Source organism: Pempheris klunzingeri, chromosome 5 (genome assembly GCF_042242105.1).
Source record: "Pempheris klunzingeri isolate RE-2024b chromosome 5, fPemKlu1.hap1, whole genome shotgun sequence".
Taxonomy (NCBI): Eukaryota; Metazoa; Chordata; class Actinopteri; order Acropomatiformes; family Pempheridae; genus Pempheris; species Pempheris klunzingeri.
This window is the reverse complement of record NC_092016.1, coordinates 15,654,732-15,681,678: the sequence shown is the minus strand read 5'-3', so window position 1 is coordinate 15,681,678 and position 26,947 is coordinate 15,654,732. Positions and strand designations below refer to the sequence as shown.

The 26,947-nt window shown below is 40.5% G+C and overlaps 1 protein-coding gene across 1 annotated transcript in view; it reads left to right on the top strand.

Moving 5' to 3' along the window:
• shank3a (SH3 and multiple ankyrin repeat domains 3a) overlaps window positions 1–26,947 on the top strand; it is a 143,602-nt gene that overhangs the window by 40,645 nt on the left and 76,010 nt on the right. Inside the window, exons 4-7 of the mRNA XM_070830643.1 lie at window positions 20,663–20,771; window positions 21,336–21,487; window positions 22,207–22,374; window positions 25,410–25,526. Coding sequence (XP_070686744.1) covers window positions 20,663–20,771; window positions 21,336–21,487; window positions 22,207–22,374; window positions 25,410–25,526 — 546 coding nt within the window. The remainder of the gene's footprint in view (window positions 1–20,662; window positions 20,772–21,335; window positions 21,488–22,206; window positions 22,375–25,409; window positions 25,527–26,947) is intronic.

Genomic DNA, 26,947 nt, shown 5'->3' with positions numbered 1-26,947 from the left:
AAACAGCCATCGTATATTTTTGTTTTCCTCTGTTACTAATCTGCGTGTGTCTGAACACAGAGATACCTGAACAGGCAGCACTCATTAAAAAGGTATCAGGTCAAATATCTGTCACAGTGTCTAAATATGTATCAAATACTAGTGATAAAGTGTGAATGTAAAATATTTTGTATAGATTTACACTGAAAATGACTTGACAGGCCTAACTGCTGATACTATAAAACGTGACTGCCGTACACAGCATCCAATGCTTCCTACGTGATAGTAATATAGAAGGAATGCAGCTCATCTTATGATACTATTCAAGTCCAAGTCCGATAGCATGGAACATGTTTGCTATACTTCAGAACAACAGATATGCTAAATATATGCAGATGTAAGAAAGTTTTCCTCTGAAAAATACTTTTTAAGCTCTGACTTTTGGAAAGTGTTATATTAATTATTCATAGCAATGGTAGTGTTATGCTAATTATTCAATCATGAATGTTAAACGCTTTTTACAGGTCTCTTTCTAGGAAGTGGTGACAAAGTATTCTCTTTTGCTTACATTTATGAAGATTACATTTAAGCAAGTGGTGCCGCACAGTAATGGAACATTGACATTTGTCCCCTTCTCTCTTTTCTGAACGGCAAATTTACTCTTATTGCATAATGACTTCCAGGGGTAAAGAGGGGAATCCTGTTATGGGTGACTCTTGCAGCCTTGGCAGTCACGATCTTCACTATTCATCCTGCACAAAGCTGCCCTGTTAGGCAGAGGTCAAGCATTAGCCTACTTTGCTGGTATGGCACACATTAGCCGCAGGCTAAGGTTTAAAATGAGGTCATAATTGATAGGATTTTCCCTTTCTTTTTTTTTCCCCCTTCACCCGACCCAACCAGACCTCCACACTGTCCTGGTTAACCACAAAGGGGGTCTCTATAGAACATTTACATAGTGTACTCTTATGAAAGACAAAGTGTATGTGTGTGGGTGATTGGTGTAGGAGGTCAGCCATGTGATAGACTGTGTGCAGAATGGGTGGCTTTTTTGCAGTATGACATAAAGGGCCTCCAGTGACAGAAATTGTCCAATCCATTTTTTTCATCAGTAATCCTTTAAGCAATTTATTCAAACTAACTCAATGATTCTTTGACATCCAAAGCTTGATTTTACCCACAGAACTGTCCCATAGGTTAATAGAGAACATGCTTTGTCTTCATAGTATTACAATAATTCATCTATGCTCCATATGAACATTTCCTCCCAGCATGCTGATATTCCACACAAGCTGTGTGATGCCTACAGTATACTGATTCAATGTTTTAAAACTAGACTGGTTTTTATGGCTGCGCATCACATCAAAGGGAACTAATCTAGACGTGTGTATCATTCAGGGTTTGTAACTAAGAGGATCTCTCTCTTAAAATAAAGTTCTGTGGCCTTGAACACCACTTTGCCATGCGTTTGTATCTAAGAGCTGATGGACTGCACAAGACCTGCAGTCCAGCAAATGAATGAACACTGTACTCACAGGATCAACCACTTCTTGCAGTCTTATTTGTCAGGAGTACTAATGCTTTAGCCTACCCTAGGGATTCATCAGTGTAGATGTATGTGACCTAGTGATGAACTCATCATACGTGTTCTGAAGATCTGATCTTGTGCAGTTTAAAATTCATTGGACTTCTATATCTTTGCAGCCAATAGAAGATACAAAGACAGAAGGCATACAAGATCAGATGTTTGGATGGACGGATAGAATCAGAAAGATAGTTATGCTGTGTATATATAATTATAAATGAAAGCCCTGGGCATCATGGCCATAGAGATGGCAAGGGAGGGGGGTGGATTGGTAGAAACTAAAGAGGCATATACAGTAGTGGAGAGGATTTAGTAACGCACTATTTGGTAATGTGGTCACAGAGCGCACTGCCAGAGTGAGCCCATTTCATATGTGCGATTATCATACACCAGTTGAGAAATCACACATTGTGTCAAAATAGAAAATGTAGTTACTCGCTGGATAAAAATGATAAGGCTTGTCCATTATGATTCTCAAACAAAATCAGTGCTGACATTATGCAACTTTTTTTGTTGTGTGCATGTGTGGGAAAACATAATTCACAAAAGGCTCCCCCATAAAACGAATTGCAGAGTAATTCTATTCCTCCTACGCTAAGGCTTTGTATTGCTATTAGCAGCTTATTGTATTTATGAATGAGAATTCCTGCATTATTTTCAATTTGCAATGAATATAGCTCATTGTAGGTGTGATATTGTTCTGAGATGCCAGATGGCACTGAGCATTTGTACAGTGCCTAAAACTGCCTATCAGTGCAGTGTTATTGCATCTGCAGCCACCATGAAATTCAATGTGGGATTTCTGCATAATACACACACATAAACGCATGCATTCACATACGCACACAGCTGCGTGGCACAGGATGAGAGGATATTTCCAACAGGGAATCCCTCACATACAAAGGTCCTCTTATGGATAATCCCCTAAAAGGGAAGGTGAATGATTTTAGTACTTTGAACAAAGTAGAGACGTATCTGGGTAGAAATAAGAACACCCAAATGTGCATGCATACACACACACACATACACACACACACACACACTCTCTGACAAACAACTACAGACATGCAACTTGGGAAAATATTTTCCCAGTTGTAGAGAGGGCTCAGCTGAAATTGTGTGTGCTGTTTCTAATTTGAGATACTGTATGTGTCTTTGTGTGTATGTGTTGAAGCGTGAAGTGCATACTGTACATGTGTGGAGTTGTGCAAGTGGGGTTATTTGTACAATAACAACAATTTGTGGATTTGAATGTAAATGTATTTTCAGGAACACTAAGAAAAAAAATGAGCAGCCATCAGTAGTCATAAAGCTCCCACTGGCATGTAGCATAATAATAACTACCCCACTGTATTTTAATTTCTGTTAGGAATTTGCTCTTTTACCTTTCTTTTGCCCATTCTTGTCTTTATTTCCTATCACTTTGTATATACATATTTTCCCTTGCCTCTACACCCCACCCGATATCCCTCTCATTTTCTCTTCTCGGTTTTCCCTCTATCTTACGCTTTCTCTCCTCCCTCTATATTCCCTCCCTCTTCTCTAGCTCTCTCTTTCCCCACCCTCCCTCTGTTCTCTCTAGCATCCTGCAAAATCACCCCTTACCATCTTTCCGTCTGTCTGTGCATGTACAGGAGTCAGTGTGTGCATCCCTGCTCGGTTGAGTGGTTTGCGTGAGTGACCATGTGAGTATGCATGTGCCACATTGACAAGACCGAGAGGTAGTGAATGAGAAGGGGAGAGAGAGAAGAAGAGGAGAGGAGACGAGGTGGAAGGCGACTGGATATGGCCATGTGGATGATGTTTTGGCACTGGGACTGTAGCTGACCTACGGGAGTAAGTGTGTGACGGGAAGTGTGTCCGTGTTTGTGAGATGGGATCCGCTCTGGGCAGAAGACAAGCGGCTGAGAGACGGGAAAGAAAAACTAAAGAAGCCAGGAAGGCCAGACTCAATAGTAAGGTACCCCAATAGCTTTCATCATTTCTTCAATTTGATTCTATCATTACCTCTGGTGTAAACATGTCTTTCTCTTCCTCAATCTCTCTGTTTTCCATACTTTCTATCTCCAGTTATTTGCAAACACTCTCCAACCCATCCCTGTCTACCTGTCTATGCTCACTCTGTCTCTGCCTTTCGTTCTGTTGTTATGCTCTGCTGCATGTTGGTTGTGTGAAGAACTGGTGCAGTCTTGTCTGAAACCCTGACAGAATGCTAATGTTTCTCTCTGCACTGGTTCAGTTACTAACCGTGGATTGCATTATTGCGTGTGTGTGTGCATGTGTGTGTGTGCGCGTGTGTGTGCGTGTGTGTGTGTGCGCGAGAGTGCCTGATATGTCAGAGGATGTGTGGATGTTTGTGTCTGGCTGTGGCCAGTGTGGGTGATTATATTTTGCTTTTGGATCTCCTCATCAAATAAGGCTAACATATGTATCTGTATGTATATGTATCTGTATGTATATGTATCTGTATGTGGCAGACATTCCGGTATGCAAGTGTGTATGAAAATGTGCTTCTCCATGCACATGACAATGTGTCTAATCTGTGCGTGGTTCACCTCAGGACAGAACTTGCCTAGTGGTCTTCACTGTCTTTTATTATAACGCTCTGCTCGTGTCACGTTGCTGTCATGTTGATGCTCTCTGATGGAGACAGCCTCTCTGTGTCTGTGTTTGTGTCGGAGAGAGACAAAGCTGCGAAGAGCTGAAAAGACAGCATTTTAGCTGGGGCACAGTGGGTAAACTTGTTATGCTAAATAACTGCCACACACAGTATTTTCTGTGAACCTCTGCTGAGCCCTCAGAGCTGTCAGCTACTGAGGGCTCAGCAGGTGGCAGCTGTCAACAGGACGCCTCGCAGGCAACTTGACCTGAGCTACTGCACAAATAGGCAGCCTGATCAACTCTAAGAAAGTTAATTATTCATACAGTATGGAGTCTGGTGTATAATAACAGATCATTCAGAGTGAGAGCACCACATCCTTTCCATTGTTTTCTAACTTAGATTTCCACATGCTTACACGTTCAACTAGTGCAAGTGTCAGCCATTTAAACTACTCACTGTGTACTACTCAAGTGTGATTTGTGTTATTATGTTTTGGCCCTAGATTGTGAAGTGTCAGTCTTATATAACAATACAGATGCCTAATTATACTCCATACACAGGGCTACTGCTCCCACCCCAGTGCGTTTGTGTCCTCTGTGAGCTGCTGCTTTTCTAGCATGTGTGCATCTTCCTCCACGAGGAATTGCAGCCCTGTACTCTAATGTGTTATGCTTTGTCACCCGTAGAGTAAATCCCCTTCCATCTTAATTTTACAGTAAGTAGCGTGTGTACGTGTGTGTACGAGAGAGAGACAGTGATTAGACAGATTAGTAAGAAGGAATTGATTTCGTTGTGTTCAGTATGCTCTGAAACCAGGCCATGTAAAAACCATAGCCTCAGGCTCTTTATCACACACACTAGTAAGCTCTATGTGGGTCTCTACTTGTAGGTACGGCTAGTGTTCATTCTTTGTGCTCCGTGTTTGTGATTCAGGTTATGTTGGTGCAGTAGTGTTTAAGGATGAATACGGTAAATTAGAAAGAAGACCACAAATTTTGGTTAAAATGTGTTGCCCGAGTTTTAGACAAACCTTTGGTAATTTAGTCACAAACGGGAAAGAGACTAGCATTAGCTGGTTAAATCCAAGCATTTCCCCAGTCAGTATCTGCCATCTTTAGTGTTGAGGATGCAGTCACATACATTCCCCACTCTGGGCATAATGGCTCATACTTAGCAAATATTTCTCTAGTAGATGTATGAACCGTGCAAACCACAGCCACTTGAGTACAGTGTTAAAATGAGATACATTTTTTATTCTCTTTCTCTTTACCGATAATGTAAACCCATGAAAAATGCTATTAAGCTCTCACAAAAGTCCCCAGACTCTCTGCAAAAATAATGTCTGCCCTTTTGTCTGTTTGTGTTTGTGTCTGAAATCTAAGGGGACATTTTAGACACTACTGATCATTACCGTCACTTCTGACAGAAAGTGCAGGCACGATGCATTTTCCATCCAACCATCCATTTAAATGAACTGGACCTGGACTTGCTGTTTGGACTTGATGATGTTACACCTCATTGCACAAGTTCATTTCACAATAAAAAATAACGCATTGTATAGCTCTTGCTCCATAGAGTACAACATCCCAGTAGCAGCAGCATCATTCCAGGTCAGGCAGTATGAATAGAGGACTGCAGAATAGGATGCCAGAGGCATAACGTACAATAGAGTTATAATAATCATCTGGCTGAATAAATACACTACCCACATACCCCTTGTCTCAGCCTGGAGCTTGCTGGCTGCCCTCTTCTGTTCTCTCTGTGGCCCGTAGGCCTGTTTTGCAGCCAGGGTTCAAAAGTAGGGCAAGATCGTTTTTGCTATATTTTCAGCTGTATTTTGAGATAAGTTTTATTAGGCTGGGCTCCAGTTCACCTTTGGTCCTTTCAGAGTTTCGTCCTCTGGCTCAGTCCTCCTACTGTCTGCCTGCCTGCCTGTGTCCTGGTGTCAGTTTGCGTGTCTGTCGAAAAGCACATGACTGGACCTGATTCAGCTCTTTCTTTCTCTGTACTCTTTGATTCTGATGACAGCATGCATTCCCCTCACCCTCCCTGACCACCCTGCTTACAAACACAAACACACAAAAACACATAGTCATGCATACACACAACAATAGAGCTCTGTTAGGGTTATGGTTAGTCATATTTCATCTGACTGTAACTCAGACTGCACACTGACTTTTTGTCATTACTCAACCCAAATCTATCTTTTTGGTATCAAACACCCTGTGTAGTGGTGGTCAGAGGTTTTATAGTGACACAGTGGAAAATGTATAACATCCATTTCTGTAGGATAGTCACCTCTCCATCACCCTTCTGAATGTCCGAAACATTTACCATAATAATATGGCTGAACTCACTTTTCCTTTCACAGTCCTCACACACAATGTTGTCTACCTTACAAGCAGGAGCACCTCATGGTTTTCAGGTGTTGCGGAGTCTGTTACCTGGTCTTAATTTATTGTAACTTCCATGGCCATATTTCATGCTTATTTTCATGAACCCTGCAGCGCAGATTGCAGTCAAGTGTGTCGCAGGCATGCTAAGCGCACCACTGGTATTTGTGAGGCTGGCCAGCCTGGCCACACCTGTGGTGTACTTGAATATGGGGTGGGATCAGTAAAGACTATATTATTATATGTTATAGGTGGTTAGGTGTTAGAGGCTGCTACAATCATGTACAATCACATTTGCCTCTTTCATCCCATTTAAACAGTCCCCCCCATCGTGAGGCACTGACAGTTTGAGAATCCTGTGGAGTTTCCCTCAGAGGGAGGCTTGACTGGGACGTGCAGAATTTCAAATATGAATGCAGTAGCTCAATTGCACTGCCATGAGCTGATGGTGACTCTTTTTAAGTTGTATTCATATACACAAGTAACATTCACAAATAAATTCAAGTACATTTTAAGATAACAATCTGCTGTTTCTTAAACACAACTATAAAATGTAACCTGAACACTCTGTTGTATCCTGTGCTCATCTACCTGTACTGTAATTAAAATTGCACACACACATTGGTCATACTTGTGGAAAAAAAATGATGTGCCATTGCCACAGTTACTCTGTTTTAGATGAAGACTACTGGCAGCAACGGGCAGCTTTCAGAATCTGGCTCATTGCCAAGTAGGTTTTCTATGGCTTTACATGCACATCACTCCAGTTAGAGACTACAGATGGACCAGATGTATACTGGCCTTCAGTACATATATATATAAAAAAGGCCTTCAGTATAGGCTGCCTAATAGCTGTCATATATTACAGAGCTCAGAATCACTCATCACTCATTTTTATGTCTGGCTGGCATTAATACTATAATATGAAAAATTAATAATACTTCTTCTTTCTACTGTGTGATCACATGAAAAATGTGGAATAAAGTTGAAACATGAACCAAACATAAAATAGTTCGCCATGCGAATTTAGGTAGATTTATATAAATGTGACTTAAAAAATTATGGAACACAATTATGCTGAGCTGTTATCATACAAGACGGTCTTGAAAATTACTTTGGAAATTACTCAGGAAAATACCAATTCACTGGTAAAAATAGAACCCATAGATTTTGAATGGAGTACCAACACAGAAACACTCATGACAGGCCGGCCTTTCTTCGAGCTCTTACCTCTATGTGTGTATGTGTAATCTGTGTAATCATTAACACAGGTCTGCACATTCAAATTTGTGTGTCCCTGTTAATGCCTATGCCTTCTTTTTTTGCACTAATGGGTTGGCAAATAAGCCAGAACTAGATTGTACTGATGCGGAAGAGACAATGCTGGACAAAGCCATGCTGCCAGTGTGTCCAGGAAGGTGGGTGGCATTGGTTGAGCGTGCAGCAGAATGCGTTTGGGAACCTGCACACAATGAGCCGGTGCTCTGCATGTTTGTGAGTGTGTTGATGAGTGGGAAAGAGGCCGTGGCTTTACCATGCTTTGTTCCGGCCTTTAGCCAACCCTGTCAAAGCTAGCTCACACTGTCCCGCCTGCCCAAACTGTACTTCATCAAGAGGAATACTAGATATTATACAGAGCTAAAACGCATTATCCCAGTGCTTCTGAAAAGGATTACTCAGGAGGCACCATGCTGCTGCGTTCAGAGAGAGCTACCAGGAGCCGGGGCACTGAGGTTAGACACAACACACTGTTGCTAAAATGACTTACGAGATCAAGAGTAAATGTGGGTGACTCACAGTAGGGCTATGCAGGTAGTCTTCTGACACTGTTCTTATTTAGAGATGGGGACAGGAGGTTTGTGGCTCAACACTTAGTTTGTAGTGCAGCAGTTTGTTTGTGTGCCAACTTTTTTTGACTTCCTATTCAAGGTTAGTTGCTTGTCATTTAAGTTGTAATTTCTAAACTGTCATTTTACATAAAGTTCTGCTCAGACATCCTTTTTGACTTTTCTGTACACCTCATTTGACTGCCACTGCTAATTTGTTACTGTTTATTGTAGGCTATGAGTGAGAATGAGAATGAGGCGCATTGTACGTTAACACTGATCACTTTAGATGAGCATTTAGCAAAGACTGCTTTAACATCTTCCATGTTAAAGGCACTGCATCAGATCAATTTGTCTGTCTTGATGTGTCACATTTTATATGGTTTAAAAACAGACCACATAACAGGGTAACCATACTGGTATGTGCATGCTTTGTCAGCAGATGGCATGGGTCCAGGCAAAAGCTGGCTTTAGGCTACAATGCAGAGAGGGATTTTTGTTTCTCTTTCCATGTCTATTTTTCTTGTTGCCCTTTTTTATTTGCTTGCTTTCACCCTTCAAACACATCAATAAAAAGATCAGGAATCCCCTACATAAACAAGACAAACAGAAACAAATCTCTGTTAAAGAACTGCCTTAAGTACTCAATATCTGAAAACCATGAGGGCACTGGAGGGAGCAAGTAATTTAGAATAGGTGTTACAGTTGCTATAGCAACAGCATCTAACCCCCATCACTATCTTTGAGTGTGGGGGATTTTTTTTTACTGAATTCATGCATCATGAATAAAATGTGTGTGTTTAGTGTGCTAAATTATGAATCAGTTGAGTGTTATTTTATGTGTGTAAGTGCGCATGCGTGAATGCTTGAGTATGTATATATGTGAATAAGTCCAAAACATTTCATCCTCAAGCCTCCAGCACTTTTCATGTGGTGTTGAGGTTCCCCCTAAGCTTAAGTGTATCAAATTATTTAGAGATTTATTTTGCTGCAATACAGTAAAGGTTGAAGATTCTCCTCACAGAAAATCCTATTCCTCAGGATCAAGTCCACACTCTGTCAGACAGTAGATTAGTCTTTTTGTTGCTGAGGGCATTACACTTTAGGCCTGTTAGGTATGGATATTGAAGATTACTGAGCTCTCGCTCTCTTAGACAAACATACTGTGGGCTGAGGTCCAAACAGACAAAGAGACAAGTGCTTATAGACACAAACAGCTAAAACACGCAAAGAAACACCATTCTGTTCTAACAGGCGTGAAGAGGTACGCAGTAGCTTTGTGTCTTTTAAGGAAGTTTAAACACCCACATTAGACCAAGAGGGATGATTTAATATGCTTTTTTTTATTGAGCAGGAATACTCAAAACCTTTGGTTTGAGTATCTAATGCTCATCTGCTGAGGCCTTGAAAAAATCTCTGAAAAATTGCTCCCTTGTGGAGGATGCAGTAGTAGTCAACGTTTATCTACATTAGTTTTCAATAGTTATTTAGATTTCCTGCAAAAAAGGGTCTGATAAAAAATTCATAGAAACATTTCAAACCACTCCTGCACCACTTCTTTGTCGCCCATCCATATGGTCATGATGTTACAGTCATTGATGTGGTCAATGTGCCACAAAATGGCCTGCCAAAACTGACATAAGAACACATAGCTGCATTCATGGTATGTTTGTAGTGCAGCAAGCTCTGCACGTTTCAGAGGCATCTTTTAACTCTACAGGGTTTATATTCAAAGCATAGGTTTTTGGTGGAGTTGAGTCAACCTCCCAAATCCCATAAAAACCCAAAGTCCTGCATGTAACTGCACCAGAAACGGAAATGTGACAGAAATCGGCATACAGCTAAAACAATGCCATATTGCAGTACTGTATGTGCGTAAAGGCAAAATATCAGAAGAAAAAACAGGCTTGGGTAAAATCAGGGATGGAGATACCAATCTGCCGAGAAAGTGAGAATGAGCTTTGCAAAGAAAATTTGAGATGAGCTTTTTGTACTGGATGAGCTGGATTATGAAATTATATTCTTATAGCACACTGCATTGTTTCTTTTTGCTCACTATTTTTTCCCACCTTTTTTTACAATTATTATTGGTTCTTATTTTTATAATAGGATTATAGAATTCTGCATGAATGTACATAGAATGTGCAATAAGAGCGAATCATGTCACTGACATGTCAATGTAATCAATTATTAAGCTCCACAATGCATAGTATCACAGTTTTTTGTTTAAATACATTAGTACTCCCCTACTGGCCAGTATTTAGTTGTATTAAGTATTGACTTGCATGTAGTGCCGTGCTGGCAGTGAATTGGCTTCTGATAGAGTGATGAAGGCAGAGCCTGGTCACAGAGCTGAGGACTACAGCCTTATCCCTTTAACAGTAACACAGCAAGATGTCTATGATACACTAGAATACACAGCTACAGTGCACACAGCTTTACCCCATATCCTCCTCAACTGTGACAGGCATCCACACACACACACACACACACGCACACAGACACGCAAACACACACACTGTTAAACTTACAGTTTTACATGTTTATCCGAGATTAAGATGAACGCCAGCTGCACCTGAGCCCCAAAACAGTCTGACTGTAGGGTTTTAATCAAATAGACTCACCTTTGACTTTTTCATTATAAAATATTTGTACCCAAGGTAACATCTATATTAGTAAATTACAGTGTTACACAACAACTTCACAGTGTATTAGTAAGATGTTTCTGTTAAAGAATAGTAACCATTATTGCACAGAAAAAGAAAAGACTAGAGCTGTAAATAGATTGCAACTCTACTGTACTTTAGTTTCTTATCGTCACCCTTTTGTCTTTACCTCCATCATGTCTTTGCACTACTCTCCCACATTCCTTCCCTTCACGTGACCCCGTTTTCTTGTGTTTCTGCAACGACACGTCATTGTGTTTCATTTTTAATGGGAACATGCTTCTAGACCTTCATACTCTGCAATAAATCCATGAATTATAGAATAACCTGACAAATAAAACTAGCTTAGCCATTTGCCTGTTTTTTTTTCTCTCTTCTGATGAGAAGAGGTTTAAAAAGAGAAGCCTCTGTTTTCATAGTGAACCTTGAGTCAAGCTGAAGATGCAGTAGACCGACCAGCTTCCCTCTACAGTCTCCAGTTTCACTGTTTTCTTTGAGGTTTTGCCAAACACTTGAGGTGCAACTCAGCATGCTTACATGGTGCCTCTCACTTTTATCTTCCTCAGCTAGGGAGCTCAGTGAACATAGACTCCATGCTTTCCTTCATTTTGGGTTTGAGTCTGGGTCCTCAACTACAATTCCATATTTTTTTTACAAGATTAACGATCACCTGTACTGTTTACTGTTATCTATCTTATCTTTCATACCTTCCCTTCCTGCTATTTATTTTTTACCCTAGCTCTACTTCTCAAAGCAGAGCCTACATTTGTATTGTCTGCTACGGAATATGCCTCATATTCCATGTGGTAAATAAAATCCATTACTTTTTATTTCTCATCTCAACATGCATTACACTGAGGCTGAATGATTTAATGTGTGTTATCATGTACAGTGTTATGATAGTGCAGTATATTCATTTCAATCCATCATGTGACTACATTTTAAGCTATTTTAACAGATGTTTTTTAGATGTTATTTTTGATAAAAGGAAAAAAGAGGAAATATGGCAAACACAAAAATCACTATAACAAGTATAACTGTTTAATGAGTAGGGGTATGAAAATGTAGCCAGATTCTAATTGTGAGTTGTGTCTCTCTGGATTTCCGTGTCTAATTAAAATGCATTGACCCTGCAGCAGGACGGGTTCTGTACAAAGCATCTGGGAGATGGGGGTCAAGGCCTTCCCACTCGTGCTCTAGCCTTTATATAAGTGACGGTCTACAAAGCACAGACACAGAAAATCAGGAACACTCTCTGCCAGATAAGGATGTTTCTGTTTGCTGACTTGACTACACAGAATTGTCAAGCAGTTGTTCTTTGTCATTTGTGACTCAGTCTTGATGTCACCAGTCGTAGTAAGAGCTCCTCAATTTCATACAAAAAGGCACAATTAGCTAAAGCTTTTAGAAGGATTGTATTAATGGACGCTGCCCAAATCTTTCCCCTCTCCATGATAATTGTAATTACATTGTATGCACACAGAATTTCCCACATTTATTTATTAACGGAGTGCTTACAAGTGATTAATTTAATCAAACTGACCGCAACAGTTTCAGCAGTTTTGCTCATCAGACAGTGGTTTTTCGTATCACTACCAAACAGGCTGAATAGACAAGTCACGGCGCATATGAATGGGCTTCACTACACACAAATATGACAGCTCAACACTGATGGGGTATACCTGAAGAACTGAAAGCGGAGTCAGTCCTTGCAACAGTAAGATCAGTAACAATTTTTAACAGTCTACTTCATTGCCACCCTATGAACTCCACTACAGCATGCAGTACTGTAGGTCTGAACTCCTCCTCATTAACTTTAAACCCGTGTCACATGTAGGCATAGGCCTCATGAGAATGTGGGACTTTTTGCGCATAACCATATGTTGTCTTCACGATAAAGAATTTGTAACGCCGCTCTGACAGCAGGACTCTGTCAACAGGGGAAAGCAGTTCTTCCATGTCCGCTTGAGACCTCTGCTCTTTCCCAACTGTTTAGGCTGTGCTCATATCATCCTGATGTCTGATGGTCCCTGGAGCATCCCCCTGACCCACTGCTTTGGCTCACTGTGTTTATTGCCTAAGCAGTTGTGACGCTTTAGAGCATGTGCGTATTTTACGGGCCAGCTCACATTAGGCAAGTATATGATCCTCCCGAATAAGCATCATGTTGGTGAGCATTGTAATTACTACTCATCCATGGCACAGTGTACTGTAGGCCAGCTGTGAGGGACCAGAGGCTATGGAGCCATGTAGTAATGAGTGTAAATATAGGGCAGTGAAAGTGTCTGACACACATATGTACATGCTGTAAGGATTACACATGGATGCACATAAGCTATTGAACAGTACATTAACGGTGTTCACCTCCTTTTATGAAGCTTTTGCAGAAACCAAGGAAGACTAAGTGAAGAACACAGTAAAGGAGGCAGGGAAGTCGGCAAGGAGGGCAGGGGGAGTCGTGTTGTCTCTAATTTCTGGCCTCCTACCCAGGCCTTTATCAGGTAGTGGCAGATTATCCCCCCTTAGTGGTGGAGGAGAGAAGAGGCTCCTCAGGGTACTGAACTACAAGAAAGAACCTTTATCATCTTTGTCCTGCTAGCTGGAGTAGCTCCTCCACTCATTTTCTACCTCTCACTGGTGATCCTTTACAAGGAGCTGCACATTATTCAGGACACATCCAAATGGGCCTATATTCAAACAAAGCCTATAAAGGAGACTCAATTAGTCAGGGGTCTGAAGACCTTCAGGTATAATTCTGGTGACAATTATCTACAATTCTAAGCTCTCAAATGCAGTGGTTTTAGAAAGTATCAGGAGGTTCCCAAAACCCTGGCTGCTGCAAATTAGTCAGCTATTGTTATATGCTGTGGTGAGGTGTCGTTTGTTGGTAGGTGGTGTCTTGCTGAGAAGTCAACACTTATGTTTGTAGGTAGAGTGTCTAGTGGAATATATTACATTCCAAGTTAAGATAACTTTTATTAGCATATCTTGTATCTGTTTTTTTTTTCTTTAAATATCCGGTAGTGGTAGCACAAACAGTAGTGGTAGCCCGTGAAAGGACTGTGCAGGGACAAAAATCATACTCGGAAAGACAGCACAAATCAAATGGTGTAGTTGAAAAATAATTTCTAATCATATGGAGAGCAGGCGACCTCATGCAGAGAATCAGACTAAATCTGCAGGCTATTTTCTTGGTTTAACAAGTTGGTAAATTGCCATAGATGGAGTTGATTATTGCGACTGTCTCTTGCTCTGCTGCACTGAGATGAAACATCTTTCATTTCTCCCTACATCTCTCACTTTCTCTCCTCTTTTCTTTGTTTGTCTTCCCTCTCTTATTCCTTGATCCAGCACAGCAGGGTCACCCTGTCTTTTTGACTGTATGAATATATGGAAGATGACTAGACCATCAGTCCCTGCACCTCAAAGTTTGGGGTCTAGACAAGTCCTAGTAATGAGTAAATGTCTGTGTCTGTACTGCGTACTCATTGTGATATGCTATGTATTGGTAAAGCATGCAAATGTTGGGGTAGCTATGAGAATACACTCTGTTTTACTATCACAACCTTTCAAAGTTTCCAAAGTTTCGCAGATGGAAGAAGGACAGAAACAGAAATGTAAGGAGGAAACCACTAGTCATGTGACTAGTTGCAGGTTTTGGAGTATTGGTCGGTCCATTTTGGCTGTGCAAGCATGCCAATTTCTGTTCCCTTAGCAGTATTTCTACTAAAATACAGCACTGTAGCACTCTCACTGTCACCACACCAGACGAAAACACTTATTGTTGGAATGAAGTGTGAGATTTGAGGAGTAGTTGAGCTGAGAACTCTGTAAGACTGAGATGAGCTTGTTGTGACTATTGTTTGAGAGCGATTCTTACTGTATTGGTATTTGAGTGGCCACTGCAAAGAAGTGGGACCTGTCTGCTCTGGCATTGGCCAAAATCAGTATACAGTCAGTTGTTCCCCCGCCCCTCACATATCACCATACATAAGTTTGAATAGATACATACAGTGGGGCAAAAAAGTATTTAGTCAGCCACCAATTGTGCAAGTTCTCCCACTTAAAAGGATGAGAGAGGCCTGTAATTTTCATCATAGGTACACTTCAACTATGAGAGACAAAATGAGAAAAAAAAAAATCCAGAAAATCACATTGTCTGATTTTTAAAGAATTTATTTGCAAATTATGGTGGAAAATAAGTATTTGGTCAATAACAAAAGTTCATCTCAATACTTTGTTATAGACCCTTTGTTGGCAATGACAGAGATCAAATGTTTTCTCTAAGTCTTCACAAGGTTTTCACACACTGTTGCTGGTATTTTGGCCCATTCCTCCATGCAGATCTCCTCTAGAGCAGTGATGTTTTGGGGCTGTTGCTGGGCAACACGGACTTTCAACTCCCTCCAAAGATTTTCTATGGAGTTGAGATTGGGAGACTGGCTAGGCCACTCCAGGACCTTGAAATACTCCTTCGTTGCCCGGGCAGTGTGTTTGGGATCATTGTCATGCTGAAAGACCCAGCCACGTTTCATCTTCAATGCCCTTGCTGATGGAAGGAGGTTTTCACTCAAAATCTTACGATGCATGGCCCCATTCATTCTTTCCTTTGCACAGATCAGTCGTCCTGGTCCCTTTGCAGAAAAACAGCCCCAAAGCATGATGTTTCTACCCCCATGCTTCACAGTAGGTATGGTGTTCTTTGGATGCAACTCAGCATTCTTTCTCCTCCAAACACGACGAAGTTGAGTTTTTACCAAAAAGTTCTATTTTGGTTCCATCTGACCATATGACATTCTCCCAATCCTCTTCTGGATCATCCAAATGCTCTCTAGCAAACTTCAGATGGGCCTGGACATGTACTGGCTTAAGCAGGGGGACACGTCTGGCACTGCAGGATTTGAGTCCCTGGTGGCGTAGTGTGTTACTGATGGTAGCCTTTGTTACTTTGGTCCCAGCTCTCTGCAGGTCATTCACTAGGTCCCCCCGTGTGGTTCTGGGATTTTTGCTCACCGTTCTTGTGATCATTTTGACCCCACGGGGTGAGATCTTGCGTGGAGCCCCAGATCGAGGGAGATTATCAGTGGTCTTGTATGTCTTCCATTTTCTAATAATTGCTCCCACAGTTGATTTCTTCACACCAAGCTGCTTACCTATTGCAGATTCAGTCTTCCCAGCCTGGTGCAGGTCTACAATTTTGTTTCTGGTGTCCTTTGACAGGTCTTTGGTCTTGGCCATAGTGGAGTTTGGAGTGTGACTGTTTGAGGTTGTGGACAGGTGTCTTTTATACTGATAACGAGTTCAAACAGGTGCCATTAATACAGGTAACGAGTGGAGGACAGAGGAGCCTCTTAAAGAAGAAGTTACAGGTCTGTGAGATCCAGAAATCTTGCTTGTTTGTAGGTGACCAAATACTTATTTTACCAAGGAATTTACCAATTAATTCATTAAAAATCCTACAATGTGATTTCCTGGATTCTTTCCCCCCATTCTGTCTTTCATAGTTGAAGTGTACCTATTACAAAATTACAGGCCTCTCTCATCTTTTTAAGTGGGAGAACTTGCACAATTGGTGGCTGACTAAATACTTTTTTGCCCCATTGTATGTGTATTTGTATAAGGCACCACAGTGTACCACATCTGTCTTTTTTATTTCCCGTTTCCTCCTTTGCCACTGTTCCCCTTCCTCCCTGGCTTCCTCCCTGGAGACACAGTGATGTCTGTGACATACACTAGATCCCCATAGTATAAGGTGCATTTGTGTCTGCCTGTGTACATGATAGTATTTCACCAGTGAACTTGCGTGTTATCTATGGAGATAACCATGTTACAGCAGACGGCCATACATGAAAAATTGTAATCACACTGTAGAGCTGTAAGAATGTATACATGGGTGAGCCTAGTCTAATGGAGAACAGGTCTAAAAAACTACTGACACTGCTGGGCACTTTGTTTGTTATGGGGAATATATGCTGAATCAGATTTATGCCCCCTTAAGCTAATTGGAGCTAGCACCCAAGCAAAAACAACAAATTGTAGAGTTTAAGGCTGCTAATAAAATAAAAAAAAGATTTGTGGTTCACAAGATCAGGGGCATGTCTTGCGCATTCAATGATTCTCCCTGAGTATTAATTGTGCTCCTATCTGGAGAAAGTCATCCTCAATATGGCTTCACCACTGTGCTTACACATCCTTTCCCTCAACAATGAGCTTAAGCACAGCCCCTCAACCATATCCTATTAGAGTGATTGATTAGCATTTCTGTGTTAGTGGGTTATAACTTCCCACAGCAGTGTATTCAGCGGTTTCAGACAGGTTGTCCTGCTGTTACATAAAGGTCTACATACAATTACATTCTGCCTCTTACACATTGTAAAGTCTGTACAGTTTGGCAAAACAATAGTGTTTTTGTTTCCGCCACTCACACTACCACACATAGATTAACACCCAGCAAGTGCCAAATGCAGGTAGTTTGTCAATAAAATCTGGTTACAGAAAACAATAAAATGATGATCTGCTTAATGAGGGTAGGTTAAGCATAGGCTATAGGGAGGAAAAGATAACCCCATCATCATATGCCAAGTCAATAGACCTCTCCCAACCCCAGTGCATATGCTGTCACTTGGGGCGGCTGTGGCTCAGTGGTAGAGTGGGTCGTCCTTCAATCAGAAGGTCGGGGGTTCGATCCCCAGCTCCTATGGGTCAACATGTCGAAGTGTCCTTGAGCAAGACACTGAACCCCAACTTGCTCCTGAAGCATGGCTTCAGAGTGTGAATGAGTATGAAAGAATAGTCTCCTCCAAAAATTACATTTCTCCTGTATGATTGATGTGTGAATGGGTGAATGAGGATGTCATGTAAAGCGCTTTGAGTAGTTGAAATAACTAGAAAGGCGCTATACAAATACAGACCATTTACCATTACCATTTACTTGTCTTTAATGGTCTTTCCACCCACAATGGTTTTATGAAGCATGATTGAGTGATTTACCTTGTGCTAACCAGTTTATCATCCACTGTGGTTTTCACTGGGACAGTGTTTTCACCTACTGTTATGTGCATGGCTTGGCTGCTAATTTTATTTTAGCAGAAGTAGCCAGTCATTATAAGACATGTAGTCACATTCATATGTGACTGAAAATTGGTATATGAATGAATGAAATGCGAACAGACCTCTCCTTCTTAATTTCTCAACCTTTCCTTTTAATTTCTCAAGCATTTTATGACTTTATCCTACTCGCCAATCATCGCCATGCTCTTCTGCATGTGCATCCATAAACTTGGATGATGAATGAAAATGCAAAAGACAGACCCATCTACTGTTAAGTCGATGCTATTGAAAGTAAAAAGTAATCGGTGCACAGATGGTTGAAATAAAATGATTCACAATCATCTCTCTGTACCAGCTGAAGGTTTTTCCACAATATTTTGTTCAAGCTCGGAAACATGACAGAGAGTTTTTGACTAAGTCAGGAAGAAAGAGAATTGTAATATCTAAAGGAGGACGCATCCAAGAGATTAAAGTTTGGATGATTTTTGATGCTACCAAAGGATAAAATCGGGGCAATTTTGGAAATGTCTTTGAGCTTGAAATATTAACTGTAAAACTGTCTTGCCTACCTACTTAGACGGGGGATTTGGAGTGCAACTAATGTGAGATCATTTTATATCAACTATATAACTGGTATGTAGGATCTTATTGAAATTTGTATGGATGTAGGTCTTGATCAATATTTGAATAGTTCATTTCATTTTTATGGCAAATTATTGGCCTTAAATAAAAAATAACAATGAGCAGATTGTGTTTAGTCACACCACCAGTTTTGCACAGAGCTTTGACTCTCACATCTGATGTAAGACAGACAGTCATCTTTTTGATTTTTTCCAGAGTATTCAGACGAATGTCAGTATGTCATGGTGACTTGGAAATAATGCTGTATGTGTTTGTGTGTGCGCGTGTGTTAAAGAGAGAACGGTAGCAAAAGGGAGAAAATATTAAGAATTTATTAAGACTCTCAATAAAGCAAATAAAACAAAGCCTTTTTATCAGCCCCTTGTTCAGCTGGCAATAAAACACACATCACATCCAGCTGATCACTGGCAAATCATCCCCGAGCCTCCTCAAGGCATTATCCCAGGCATTATGCATGACACACACATGGACACACACTCACAAACACAACCTCAATGCTCTTCCCACTCGTGTACATTGGCTACCAGAGCTGTCTTTGTATCCCATCACCATAACAACTGCCTCACAGAACATCTACAAAAAAGGAAAAAGCCATAGTGAATTTCTCTCACTCAGTTTGACTCGGAGATGGTGAGAGTAGCGGTCGGTGGCTCTTTACAGCATGTCAGTGCAGTGTGTGTGAACAAGAGGCAGGCTTGTAGAGGCAAGCGGGCTGCAGATGATTTGGTGCGAAGAGAAAGGGGTTGCGTGACGTGAAATTTGGAAAGTGTTGAGTGTGACCTTTCAGAACGAAGGATATACAGTATATGATGCCGCACATGGTGAGTGTCAAAACGGCTGCTGCGTTCCATCCGCAGTCTTGCACGTGAGTGCATATATTTGTATGTGTTTGTTTGAGTTTAGTTATATTGAATGCCTTGTACTAAGTGATTAAGTTGTGTGAAACGTGTGTAATGTGTTTATGTGTGTATGTGTCTGGAGGCTTTTGCACATGTGGATGTTACATAATGACTGAGGCTGAGAAACCTTGAGAGAACGCAATAGTAATGAAAGTTCTTTGTGAAGCTTATTTAGGATACTGCTGATAATTACTGATAACTGCTGTAATTAAATCATCAAGATACATATTAGGCTATCATCCATGTGTTCATCGATAGTTTATATGTTCACTATTAAACTGTAGTTTAGTACATTTGTTTTTTTTTAGTACATTTGTTGTTTTTTTTATCCTTTTTTGGCTAGATGTCTTTCGTATATTATAGTATATAGTATAGCACATAGTCATTAGATGCATTCTGGGCTATAATGTTCAAGTCCAAGATAGATTGTTGCCCTGATTCTTTAGGTTGTAGTAATCTGGTACCTTGCTCATAACTTCATGTTTCATTCTATATTCTACAGGCTTCCACCCATCAGCAGACATGATGAATATTTTTAATCATAAGTCGCAGAGGAAATTAAGTGTATTTTTGTGTGTGTTAGGATTTGCACATGGGTTTATGCATGTGTCTGTGTTTGTTTCATGAAAATTGTTTTAAACATCAATGGTAAACCTAATGATGAATCGAGCACTATTCAATATTTTAACCATAACAACTGAACTTAAAATATGGCATTAGCCCCTGGAGTGGCACTAATCTCTAAAAGGAAGGTCTTTCAGTGTTGCTTTACAGCCCTTTCCCTGTCTTTTTTGGTCTTTCCTATTATAGCTTAAATATATCCTGTACATGGTCCATTTGCTTGGCATGACAGAACAGAAATAAAACCTTTGAACACAGAAGGAGAGAGCAGCAACTTTAGCTTTCATCTCTGAACTGCATTATTAAACATCCCTATCCACATGAGTCTGACATCACCCAATCACAACCGTCTCTTCCACCACTGCCCCCTCTCCCCTCTTCCTTGTCTCCCTCCATTAGGCAAACCTGAAGAAGTTTATGGAGTATGTGCAGCAAAGGAACATTGAAAAGGTCTCAAGGTTCCTGGAAAAAGGCCTGGATCCTAACTTCCATGATCCGGACACAGGAGGTGAGGAAGTCTGTGCTAAGAAATATCCGTCCCCACCCTGCTCAGGTTAATTGTTTTCAACCTTGACAATCTTGATCTCTCTCTCTCTCTCTCTGTCTCTCTCTCTGTCTCTCTCTCTGTCTCTCTCTGTCTCCCTTCAACACAAAATGACCATGTATGGATTTTCTGAAATAAGCCTTCTGCATGTTAGGCAAAGCTGGATTACTCTCTTTGCTAATCTCCTACATTTATGCAAATGTTTGTCCAGCCATAAAGGAGATTTCCCTGTTGGGTGACCTGTAGTCTGACAGAGAGGAGCTGTGAAGCGAGGGGAACATGAGAATAGGTTCGTTTAACACCAACAGGAAGCAGCCACTTAGGCAGGTCGGAGGATGACAATTACAGCAGCCTATGCAGTTAACAAAATGCAGCCACTGAATAACATGGGAGTGACTGCAGTGGGCAATTTTGTTATCAAATATTGACAGCTTCAATTGTTGAATTTACATTTTGTAAGAACAATGCATCACTAGAAATGCGTTGAGTTTTGATATTTTTTGTTTCCTCATCCTTGGATTTCTACAGAATGTCCTCTAACGCTGGCATCACAGCTGGAGGGATGTGCCGAGCTCATCAAGGTGCTGAAGAGTGGAGGGGCACATCTGGACTTCAGAACAAAAGATGGCATTACTGCCCTACACAAGGCCGTGCGCAGCAAGAACCACACAGCGCTTATAGTGAGTACAGCACACACACACACACACACACACACACACACACAATCATACCAGAAAGCTGACTCACCTTTTTTATTTCTTTTGCTACACCAATTGTCTGTTTGCAAACTTTCCCTCTGGGAATGGAGAGTTTGCAGGCAGGCAATATCTGGCAGAGGGTACTTGAGCAATCGAGTACAGAGTGTGCTTGAGCAATTACTACATATGTGAGGCTCAACATGCCCTCTTTGAATGAGCTGGGGTATTCACTGAATGGCCTTGCATGTGTCTGGTTTGAGGAGGCTTGTAACCTAAATGAATGAGGGTTTACATGAGTCATATAATTGATTTCCTGTTGAGCCAGAACTGTTGAAATTAGAATTGGTTATTTCCGCTGATTCATCGTCATTGTCCAATTATTGAATGTCATCGGGCCATGTAATGTACATAAGCTGTTGCTGGTGCAGTAGTTTAGTAAGTATACGAAAGTTAATACTCTAGGCAGTTCTTTCAAGTAATAGTACCGTCCTACAGTACAAGAATGCTCATAAGCCCAAATTTGAGGATGTGAGATTGAATTGATCAATTAGTGATCACTGACTGAATTGTCACTTTGCTGAGGTTTCTGGATTTTTCTTTGAAACACCATTTTACATATACACAATGCAACAGAAACTGGGGACTGTATGAAGTAACTTCAGTATCATTCCCCCCCCCCAATCTTCTTGTTTTCCCACTAGACGCTGTTGGACTTGGGTGCATCACCTGACTATAAAGACAGCAGGGGGTTAACTCCTCTCTACCACAGCTCAATGGTTGGAGGAGACCCCTACTGCTGTGAGCTGCTGCTGCATGATCATGCACAGGTCGGCTGTGTGGATGAGAATGGCTGGCAGGAGATACACCAGGTAATACACACTGACACCTACATGCACACACACGCAAACACACAGATAGAACAGTGATGGGTTGTGTGCAGAATACAAATGCAGGGTAAGAGGTCTTTTTTGGTTTTCACAGTTTCGTTGAATGGATTTTTTGTGTTTTCCTTAGTTTTAGAATTTCTTTTGTGGTGGTTGAACCCCTTGGGGATATTGGGTGCTGGAGGGAAGCTCTATCTTGGGAAAGAAGTCATTTTTTTCCCTGGTCTATGGGATTTGACATCCACCATTTTGACAGGCTTTTCAATCAATCTACAGTTTCAGCTTTCCTAGTAGAAGAAGTAAACTCTTCTAACCTTCATTGTTTCTCTGCCTGCGTATTTAGAAATCCACTGACCTGCTCATTTACTTCAGAAATTGAGTGTTTCTATGCTTGTGGAGTAGAAGCCTCCAGAAATGATTCATGATGATGGTGATGATGATGGTGATGATGATGATGATGATGACAATAGTGTCCTCGCCAAGACAAGCAGCAGCACATTTAAAAACAAAGTTTCTGACAATGAAAGATTTCAACAGACTCAGTCACCTTTCCCTGAAACTTAGTAATAGACTGACGGGTTAATGGCTTTATCTTTGAGTTTGTAAACATCACAAGTTCTTTTAAAAGCAGACTAAATATCACAAGCATTCAGTTAGGCTCAAAGTTTAGGTTTAAATTGTTCTGTTGCTACAGCTGTATCCAATTTGGTGGCGAGGAGTCCAAGTGGGGTAGTCTGTTAGGGTTAACCATACACACAGGAGTTACGGAGAGCATGGTAAATTGTGCATTTTATGCACATATCACCTCAAGGCATGCCCTGCTCTGTAAACATAATCGAGGCTAGTGCCTACATGCTGTTTTTGTTTGTGTCAAGGCTTTTTTAGCTTTTATCTCAGTAGAAATGGAACCAAACAGACAGCTGTGGGATTCATCACTTCTGCTGCTGACACAGAATATGTGCAGAGGGCATGTTGAATGGCAACATTTTACTGTACTGAGGGGATGGGATAGGTAGGGGAATAAAGCCAATCCTAACATTAGAGATAAACACCCAAAAGTGGTATATTTATATACAAACCTTATTGAGTCTTCTTGGGAAAAATGTATTTAACATTACAGATGATACCACGTTTAAAAAAAAAAAAATTCTATAATATCTGTTCCCAATTTAAATACAATCAGTATTTTGAAGTGAATAGCAGGAGAAACCCAGCTCTGCAAATAAAATTGCAAAAAGTTGCACCGTGTCAGTTAATATTTGCCTTTACTCTTTACTCATTAAACTGCTCACATGTTCCCACCAACAACCCCCTGTTCTGTTGATCTCAATGATCATTTCAAGGTCTTGCTATTATTGTTATTGAGAGAAAAGTTCAGTTTGCAAGTTCTTTTTTCCATTCATCAACTTTCTTATACTTCATATATACATATACACATACTCCACACGCAGCTGTCTCAGGGCCTTTATTCAGGTCACTGTCCTATTGAACATATCTAACATAATGTAATTCAAATATTCTGCAACTACTGATACTGCTGAATTTGTTGTGGGCTTGTCTGCTGATTTCTGTCTGAAGGACATGAAGCTCCACTGTGTGAAATCTGGCTTTCTATGTGATGGAACTTGCTTCATGCAGAGCAGCACATATAGTCCTACATGGCAACTTTCTGTGTTTTCTTTTGATGATGATAAAATCTCATGAGCATTCATGTCCTCATGAACATTTGGCATTCATTAGTCTGGAATAAGCGATTTACAACAAATTTTCCCAGGAGAACTTTAGGACAATAATCTGAAAATGTTCTTCCTTGAGACACGATATATGTCCTCCTGTGCGTCTCCTAAAGCAAGTGTATTACTGTAGGGAGCAATGAAGACCGACCATGAAGGAGAGAAGACTTTGAGGGGTTGTTTTTATACGAATGCCCTTTCAGTCTGCAGATATATAGAGGGGTTTAAATGGGAGGAGTTTTAGTTCAACGCTGAATCACATCATGTTTCTTTAAAGTTAAGTAAAGATACTGTACAGTAAATCAGCCCTATATATTTTCTTCTCATTACATTTCTTTCATCTTCTCATCTCTCCGTTTTATGTATCCTTTCCAGCATTAGTATTCTATTGGTATATATTGTGTACAATAGGATACACTGCTGAAGGTCTGATAATCAACAGCAATCCCAGCATCATTTGTGCACTGTCTCACCGCTGTCACACACTCTTAGCGAGACGAAACACAGGGGGGAGAAAACAATTGTTAGGGAGAGTCGGTGTGCGTCTTTGTCAATGACACAGGACAAAACCACGGACTAGCAGGGAAAAAAAGACAGAGGAGATAGAGATTAGATGAAAAGTTTATTGCTTCCAGTTATGTGAAACAAAGAAGCTGAAAAAAGGCATCGCTTGTGTTAGAATGATTTTAATTCCTAGATTTACATTTAGCTGCAGGTGTCTTTTCTTACTGTTAGAGGCTTTTAACAACATGAGTGAGCCCAAGGGGAAAAAAAACAAGGAAAAGACTCAATAGTGTCATTTCTGAGATTTACATGTTTTTGTTACATTTACTGTGCAGGTGATCTGTAGAAACTTGTATTCAGGCAGCCATATGTATTTGAGCATATTCAAGCTATTCTCCTATAATCACTCCGCACTGCACTGTATTTTGAGAGAAGAGGTAGGTTACATGAAAAAACTGTCTGGTTTTGGCCAAACTGTTGATTGTTTATGTAGCATCAGTTCTCACCCTTTCTTTACTGCGATTGGTCACGTCATAAGAACACAATGTGCTATTGACTCATTTGGCTAAGTTGCATATACTCATTACGTCCCCGATTAAACCCGTCAATGGGTTTGTTGTCACACTTTTGTACACCTCATGTCTTGTTCCTCCTCAGTGCAACGGATATTACTGTAAAATATGGCGTCCTCCTCATATACATTCTTTTCTCGGAGATTCCCTTCTGTCTGTAAACAAGGGTTCATTTTGTATAAAGAGTAAATATACGAATCTGTCTTTTCAGGCATGCCGCTATGGTCACGTGCAGCACCTGGAACACCTGCTGTTCTACGGAGCTGATATGAGCGCCCAGAATGCATCTGGAAACACCGCCCTGCATGTGTGTGCCCTCTACAACCAGGTACCAGCTACTAAGAAATGTATTATGGCTCGTGTGCTTGGGGAGTGGAGGTGGGTCTGTCTTCTGTGGAATTACATCCATATTGCATAGTTACACAACTTACATCCAATGTTCAGTGCCAATACAGTTCACATAGCAAGGCAACAAGGCAGAGGTAAGAGAGGTGGCTGTTTGACGGATTTACCCTAGACACCAATGGCTACAGTTCATGTCTCATCTGAGAGTCTGTTTGCCTGTTTGAAAAATGAACCATGACCAAGTAGTTTCAGTCGCCTAATCTTACCCGTACCATATTTTCGTTATGATGAACGACACAAAAACACTTCAAGAGTAACAACATTGTCATTTTAGTTTTTCTGAAGAACCATCCAATATCTGAGGTCTGTGTGGCAAATGGGTTGGTGTGTTTGGTTTGTTTGTAATGTATTTTAGTAAACCAAATAATCAGTATTCCAGTGCAAATCAGGGTACTGATTGACACTATTTTATCAACAAATTACATTAAAAACAAGAAGGAACGAAGTATGTATTTTGCATATTTCTTCATCAGATTCATTCCGTGTTGAGTCAACTTGTTGGCACGAGTCCAGCAAGTCCACAGTCCCCCATACAAATGTACTTCAGAAAGTATAACAATAGGCAACAATTCCATCGTTCCAAATTAGATACACATTACATATAAGATAAAGACGTGCAGGTAATGTCAGAGTACAAAATCTGGCTATTCCATGTAATGTAATTTGTTAATAAAATAGTGTCAATCAGTATGCATAGACGGACGGACGGACGGACAGATTATCTGTGCCAGAGTGAGACTGTGTGCAGTTATACAGGATATATATATAAGGCTGGATTTGTTTAATATTTTCTTATTCTTTTTGTCTACCCATAAAAAGACAAAAAGCATTGCATTAGTATGCTGTCTGTGACTCTCAGCCCATTTTGCTTATACTGAAGATGTCAGTCTTCAAAACAGTAATGTAGGATGACAACATTTTTTTTATCAATCTTTAAAAAGAAAAGAGATGTCACAGTTCATTTTTATATATATTTTATAATATTTATTATATATATTTGGTTAAACAGCTTGGCACTGTAGTTTTTACCGAATGTAACTTAAACAAGTAAAAAGTACATTTGTTGGAGACTAATTTTAATATACATTTGGTGTTCTAGTGAGTATTTACAGTGGCAGAACAGTTTTATTTGGCAGTGATGCAAATTAAATTACAATGCGCATGTTTCTGGTAATGAATGTTACCCAGTGCAACACTGATGTGTTTTTAATCATTTTTACACAACAATAAATGTCTTTGGCACAGAGGAATATTCTCTATCAGGGTTTGGATAGACAGACATTACTTGTTTTCAGGATAAATTCACATTCATTTTGGTCTTGCTATAGAAATTCTATATAATTA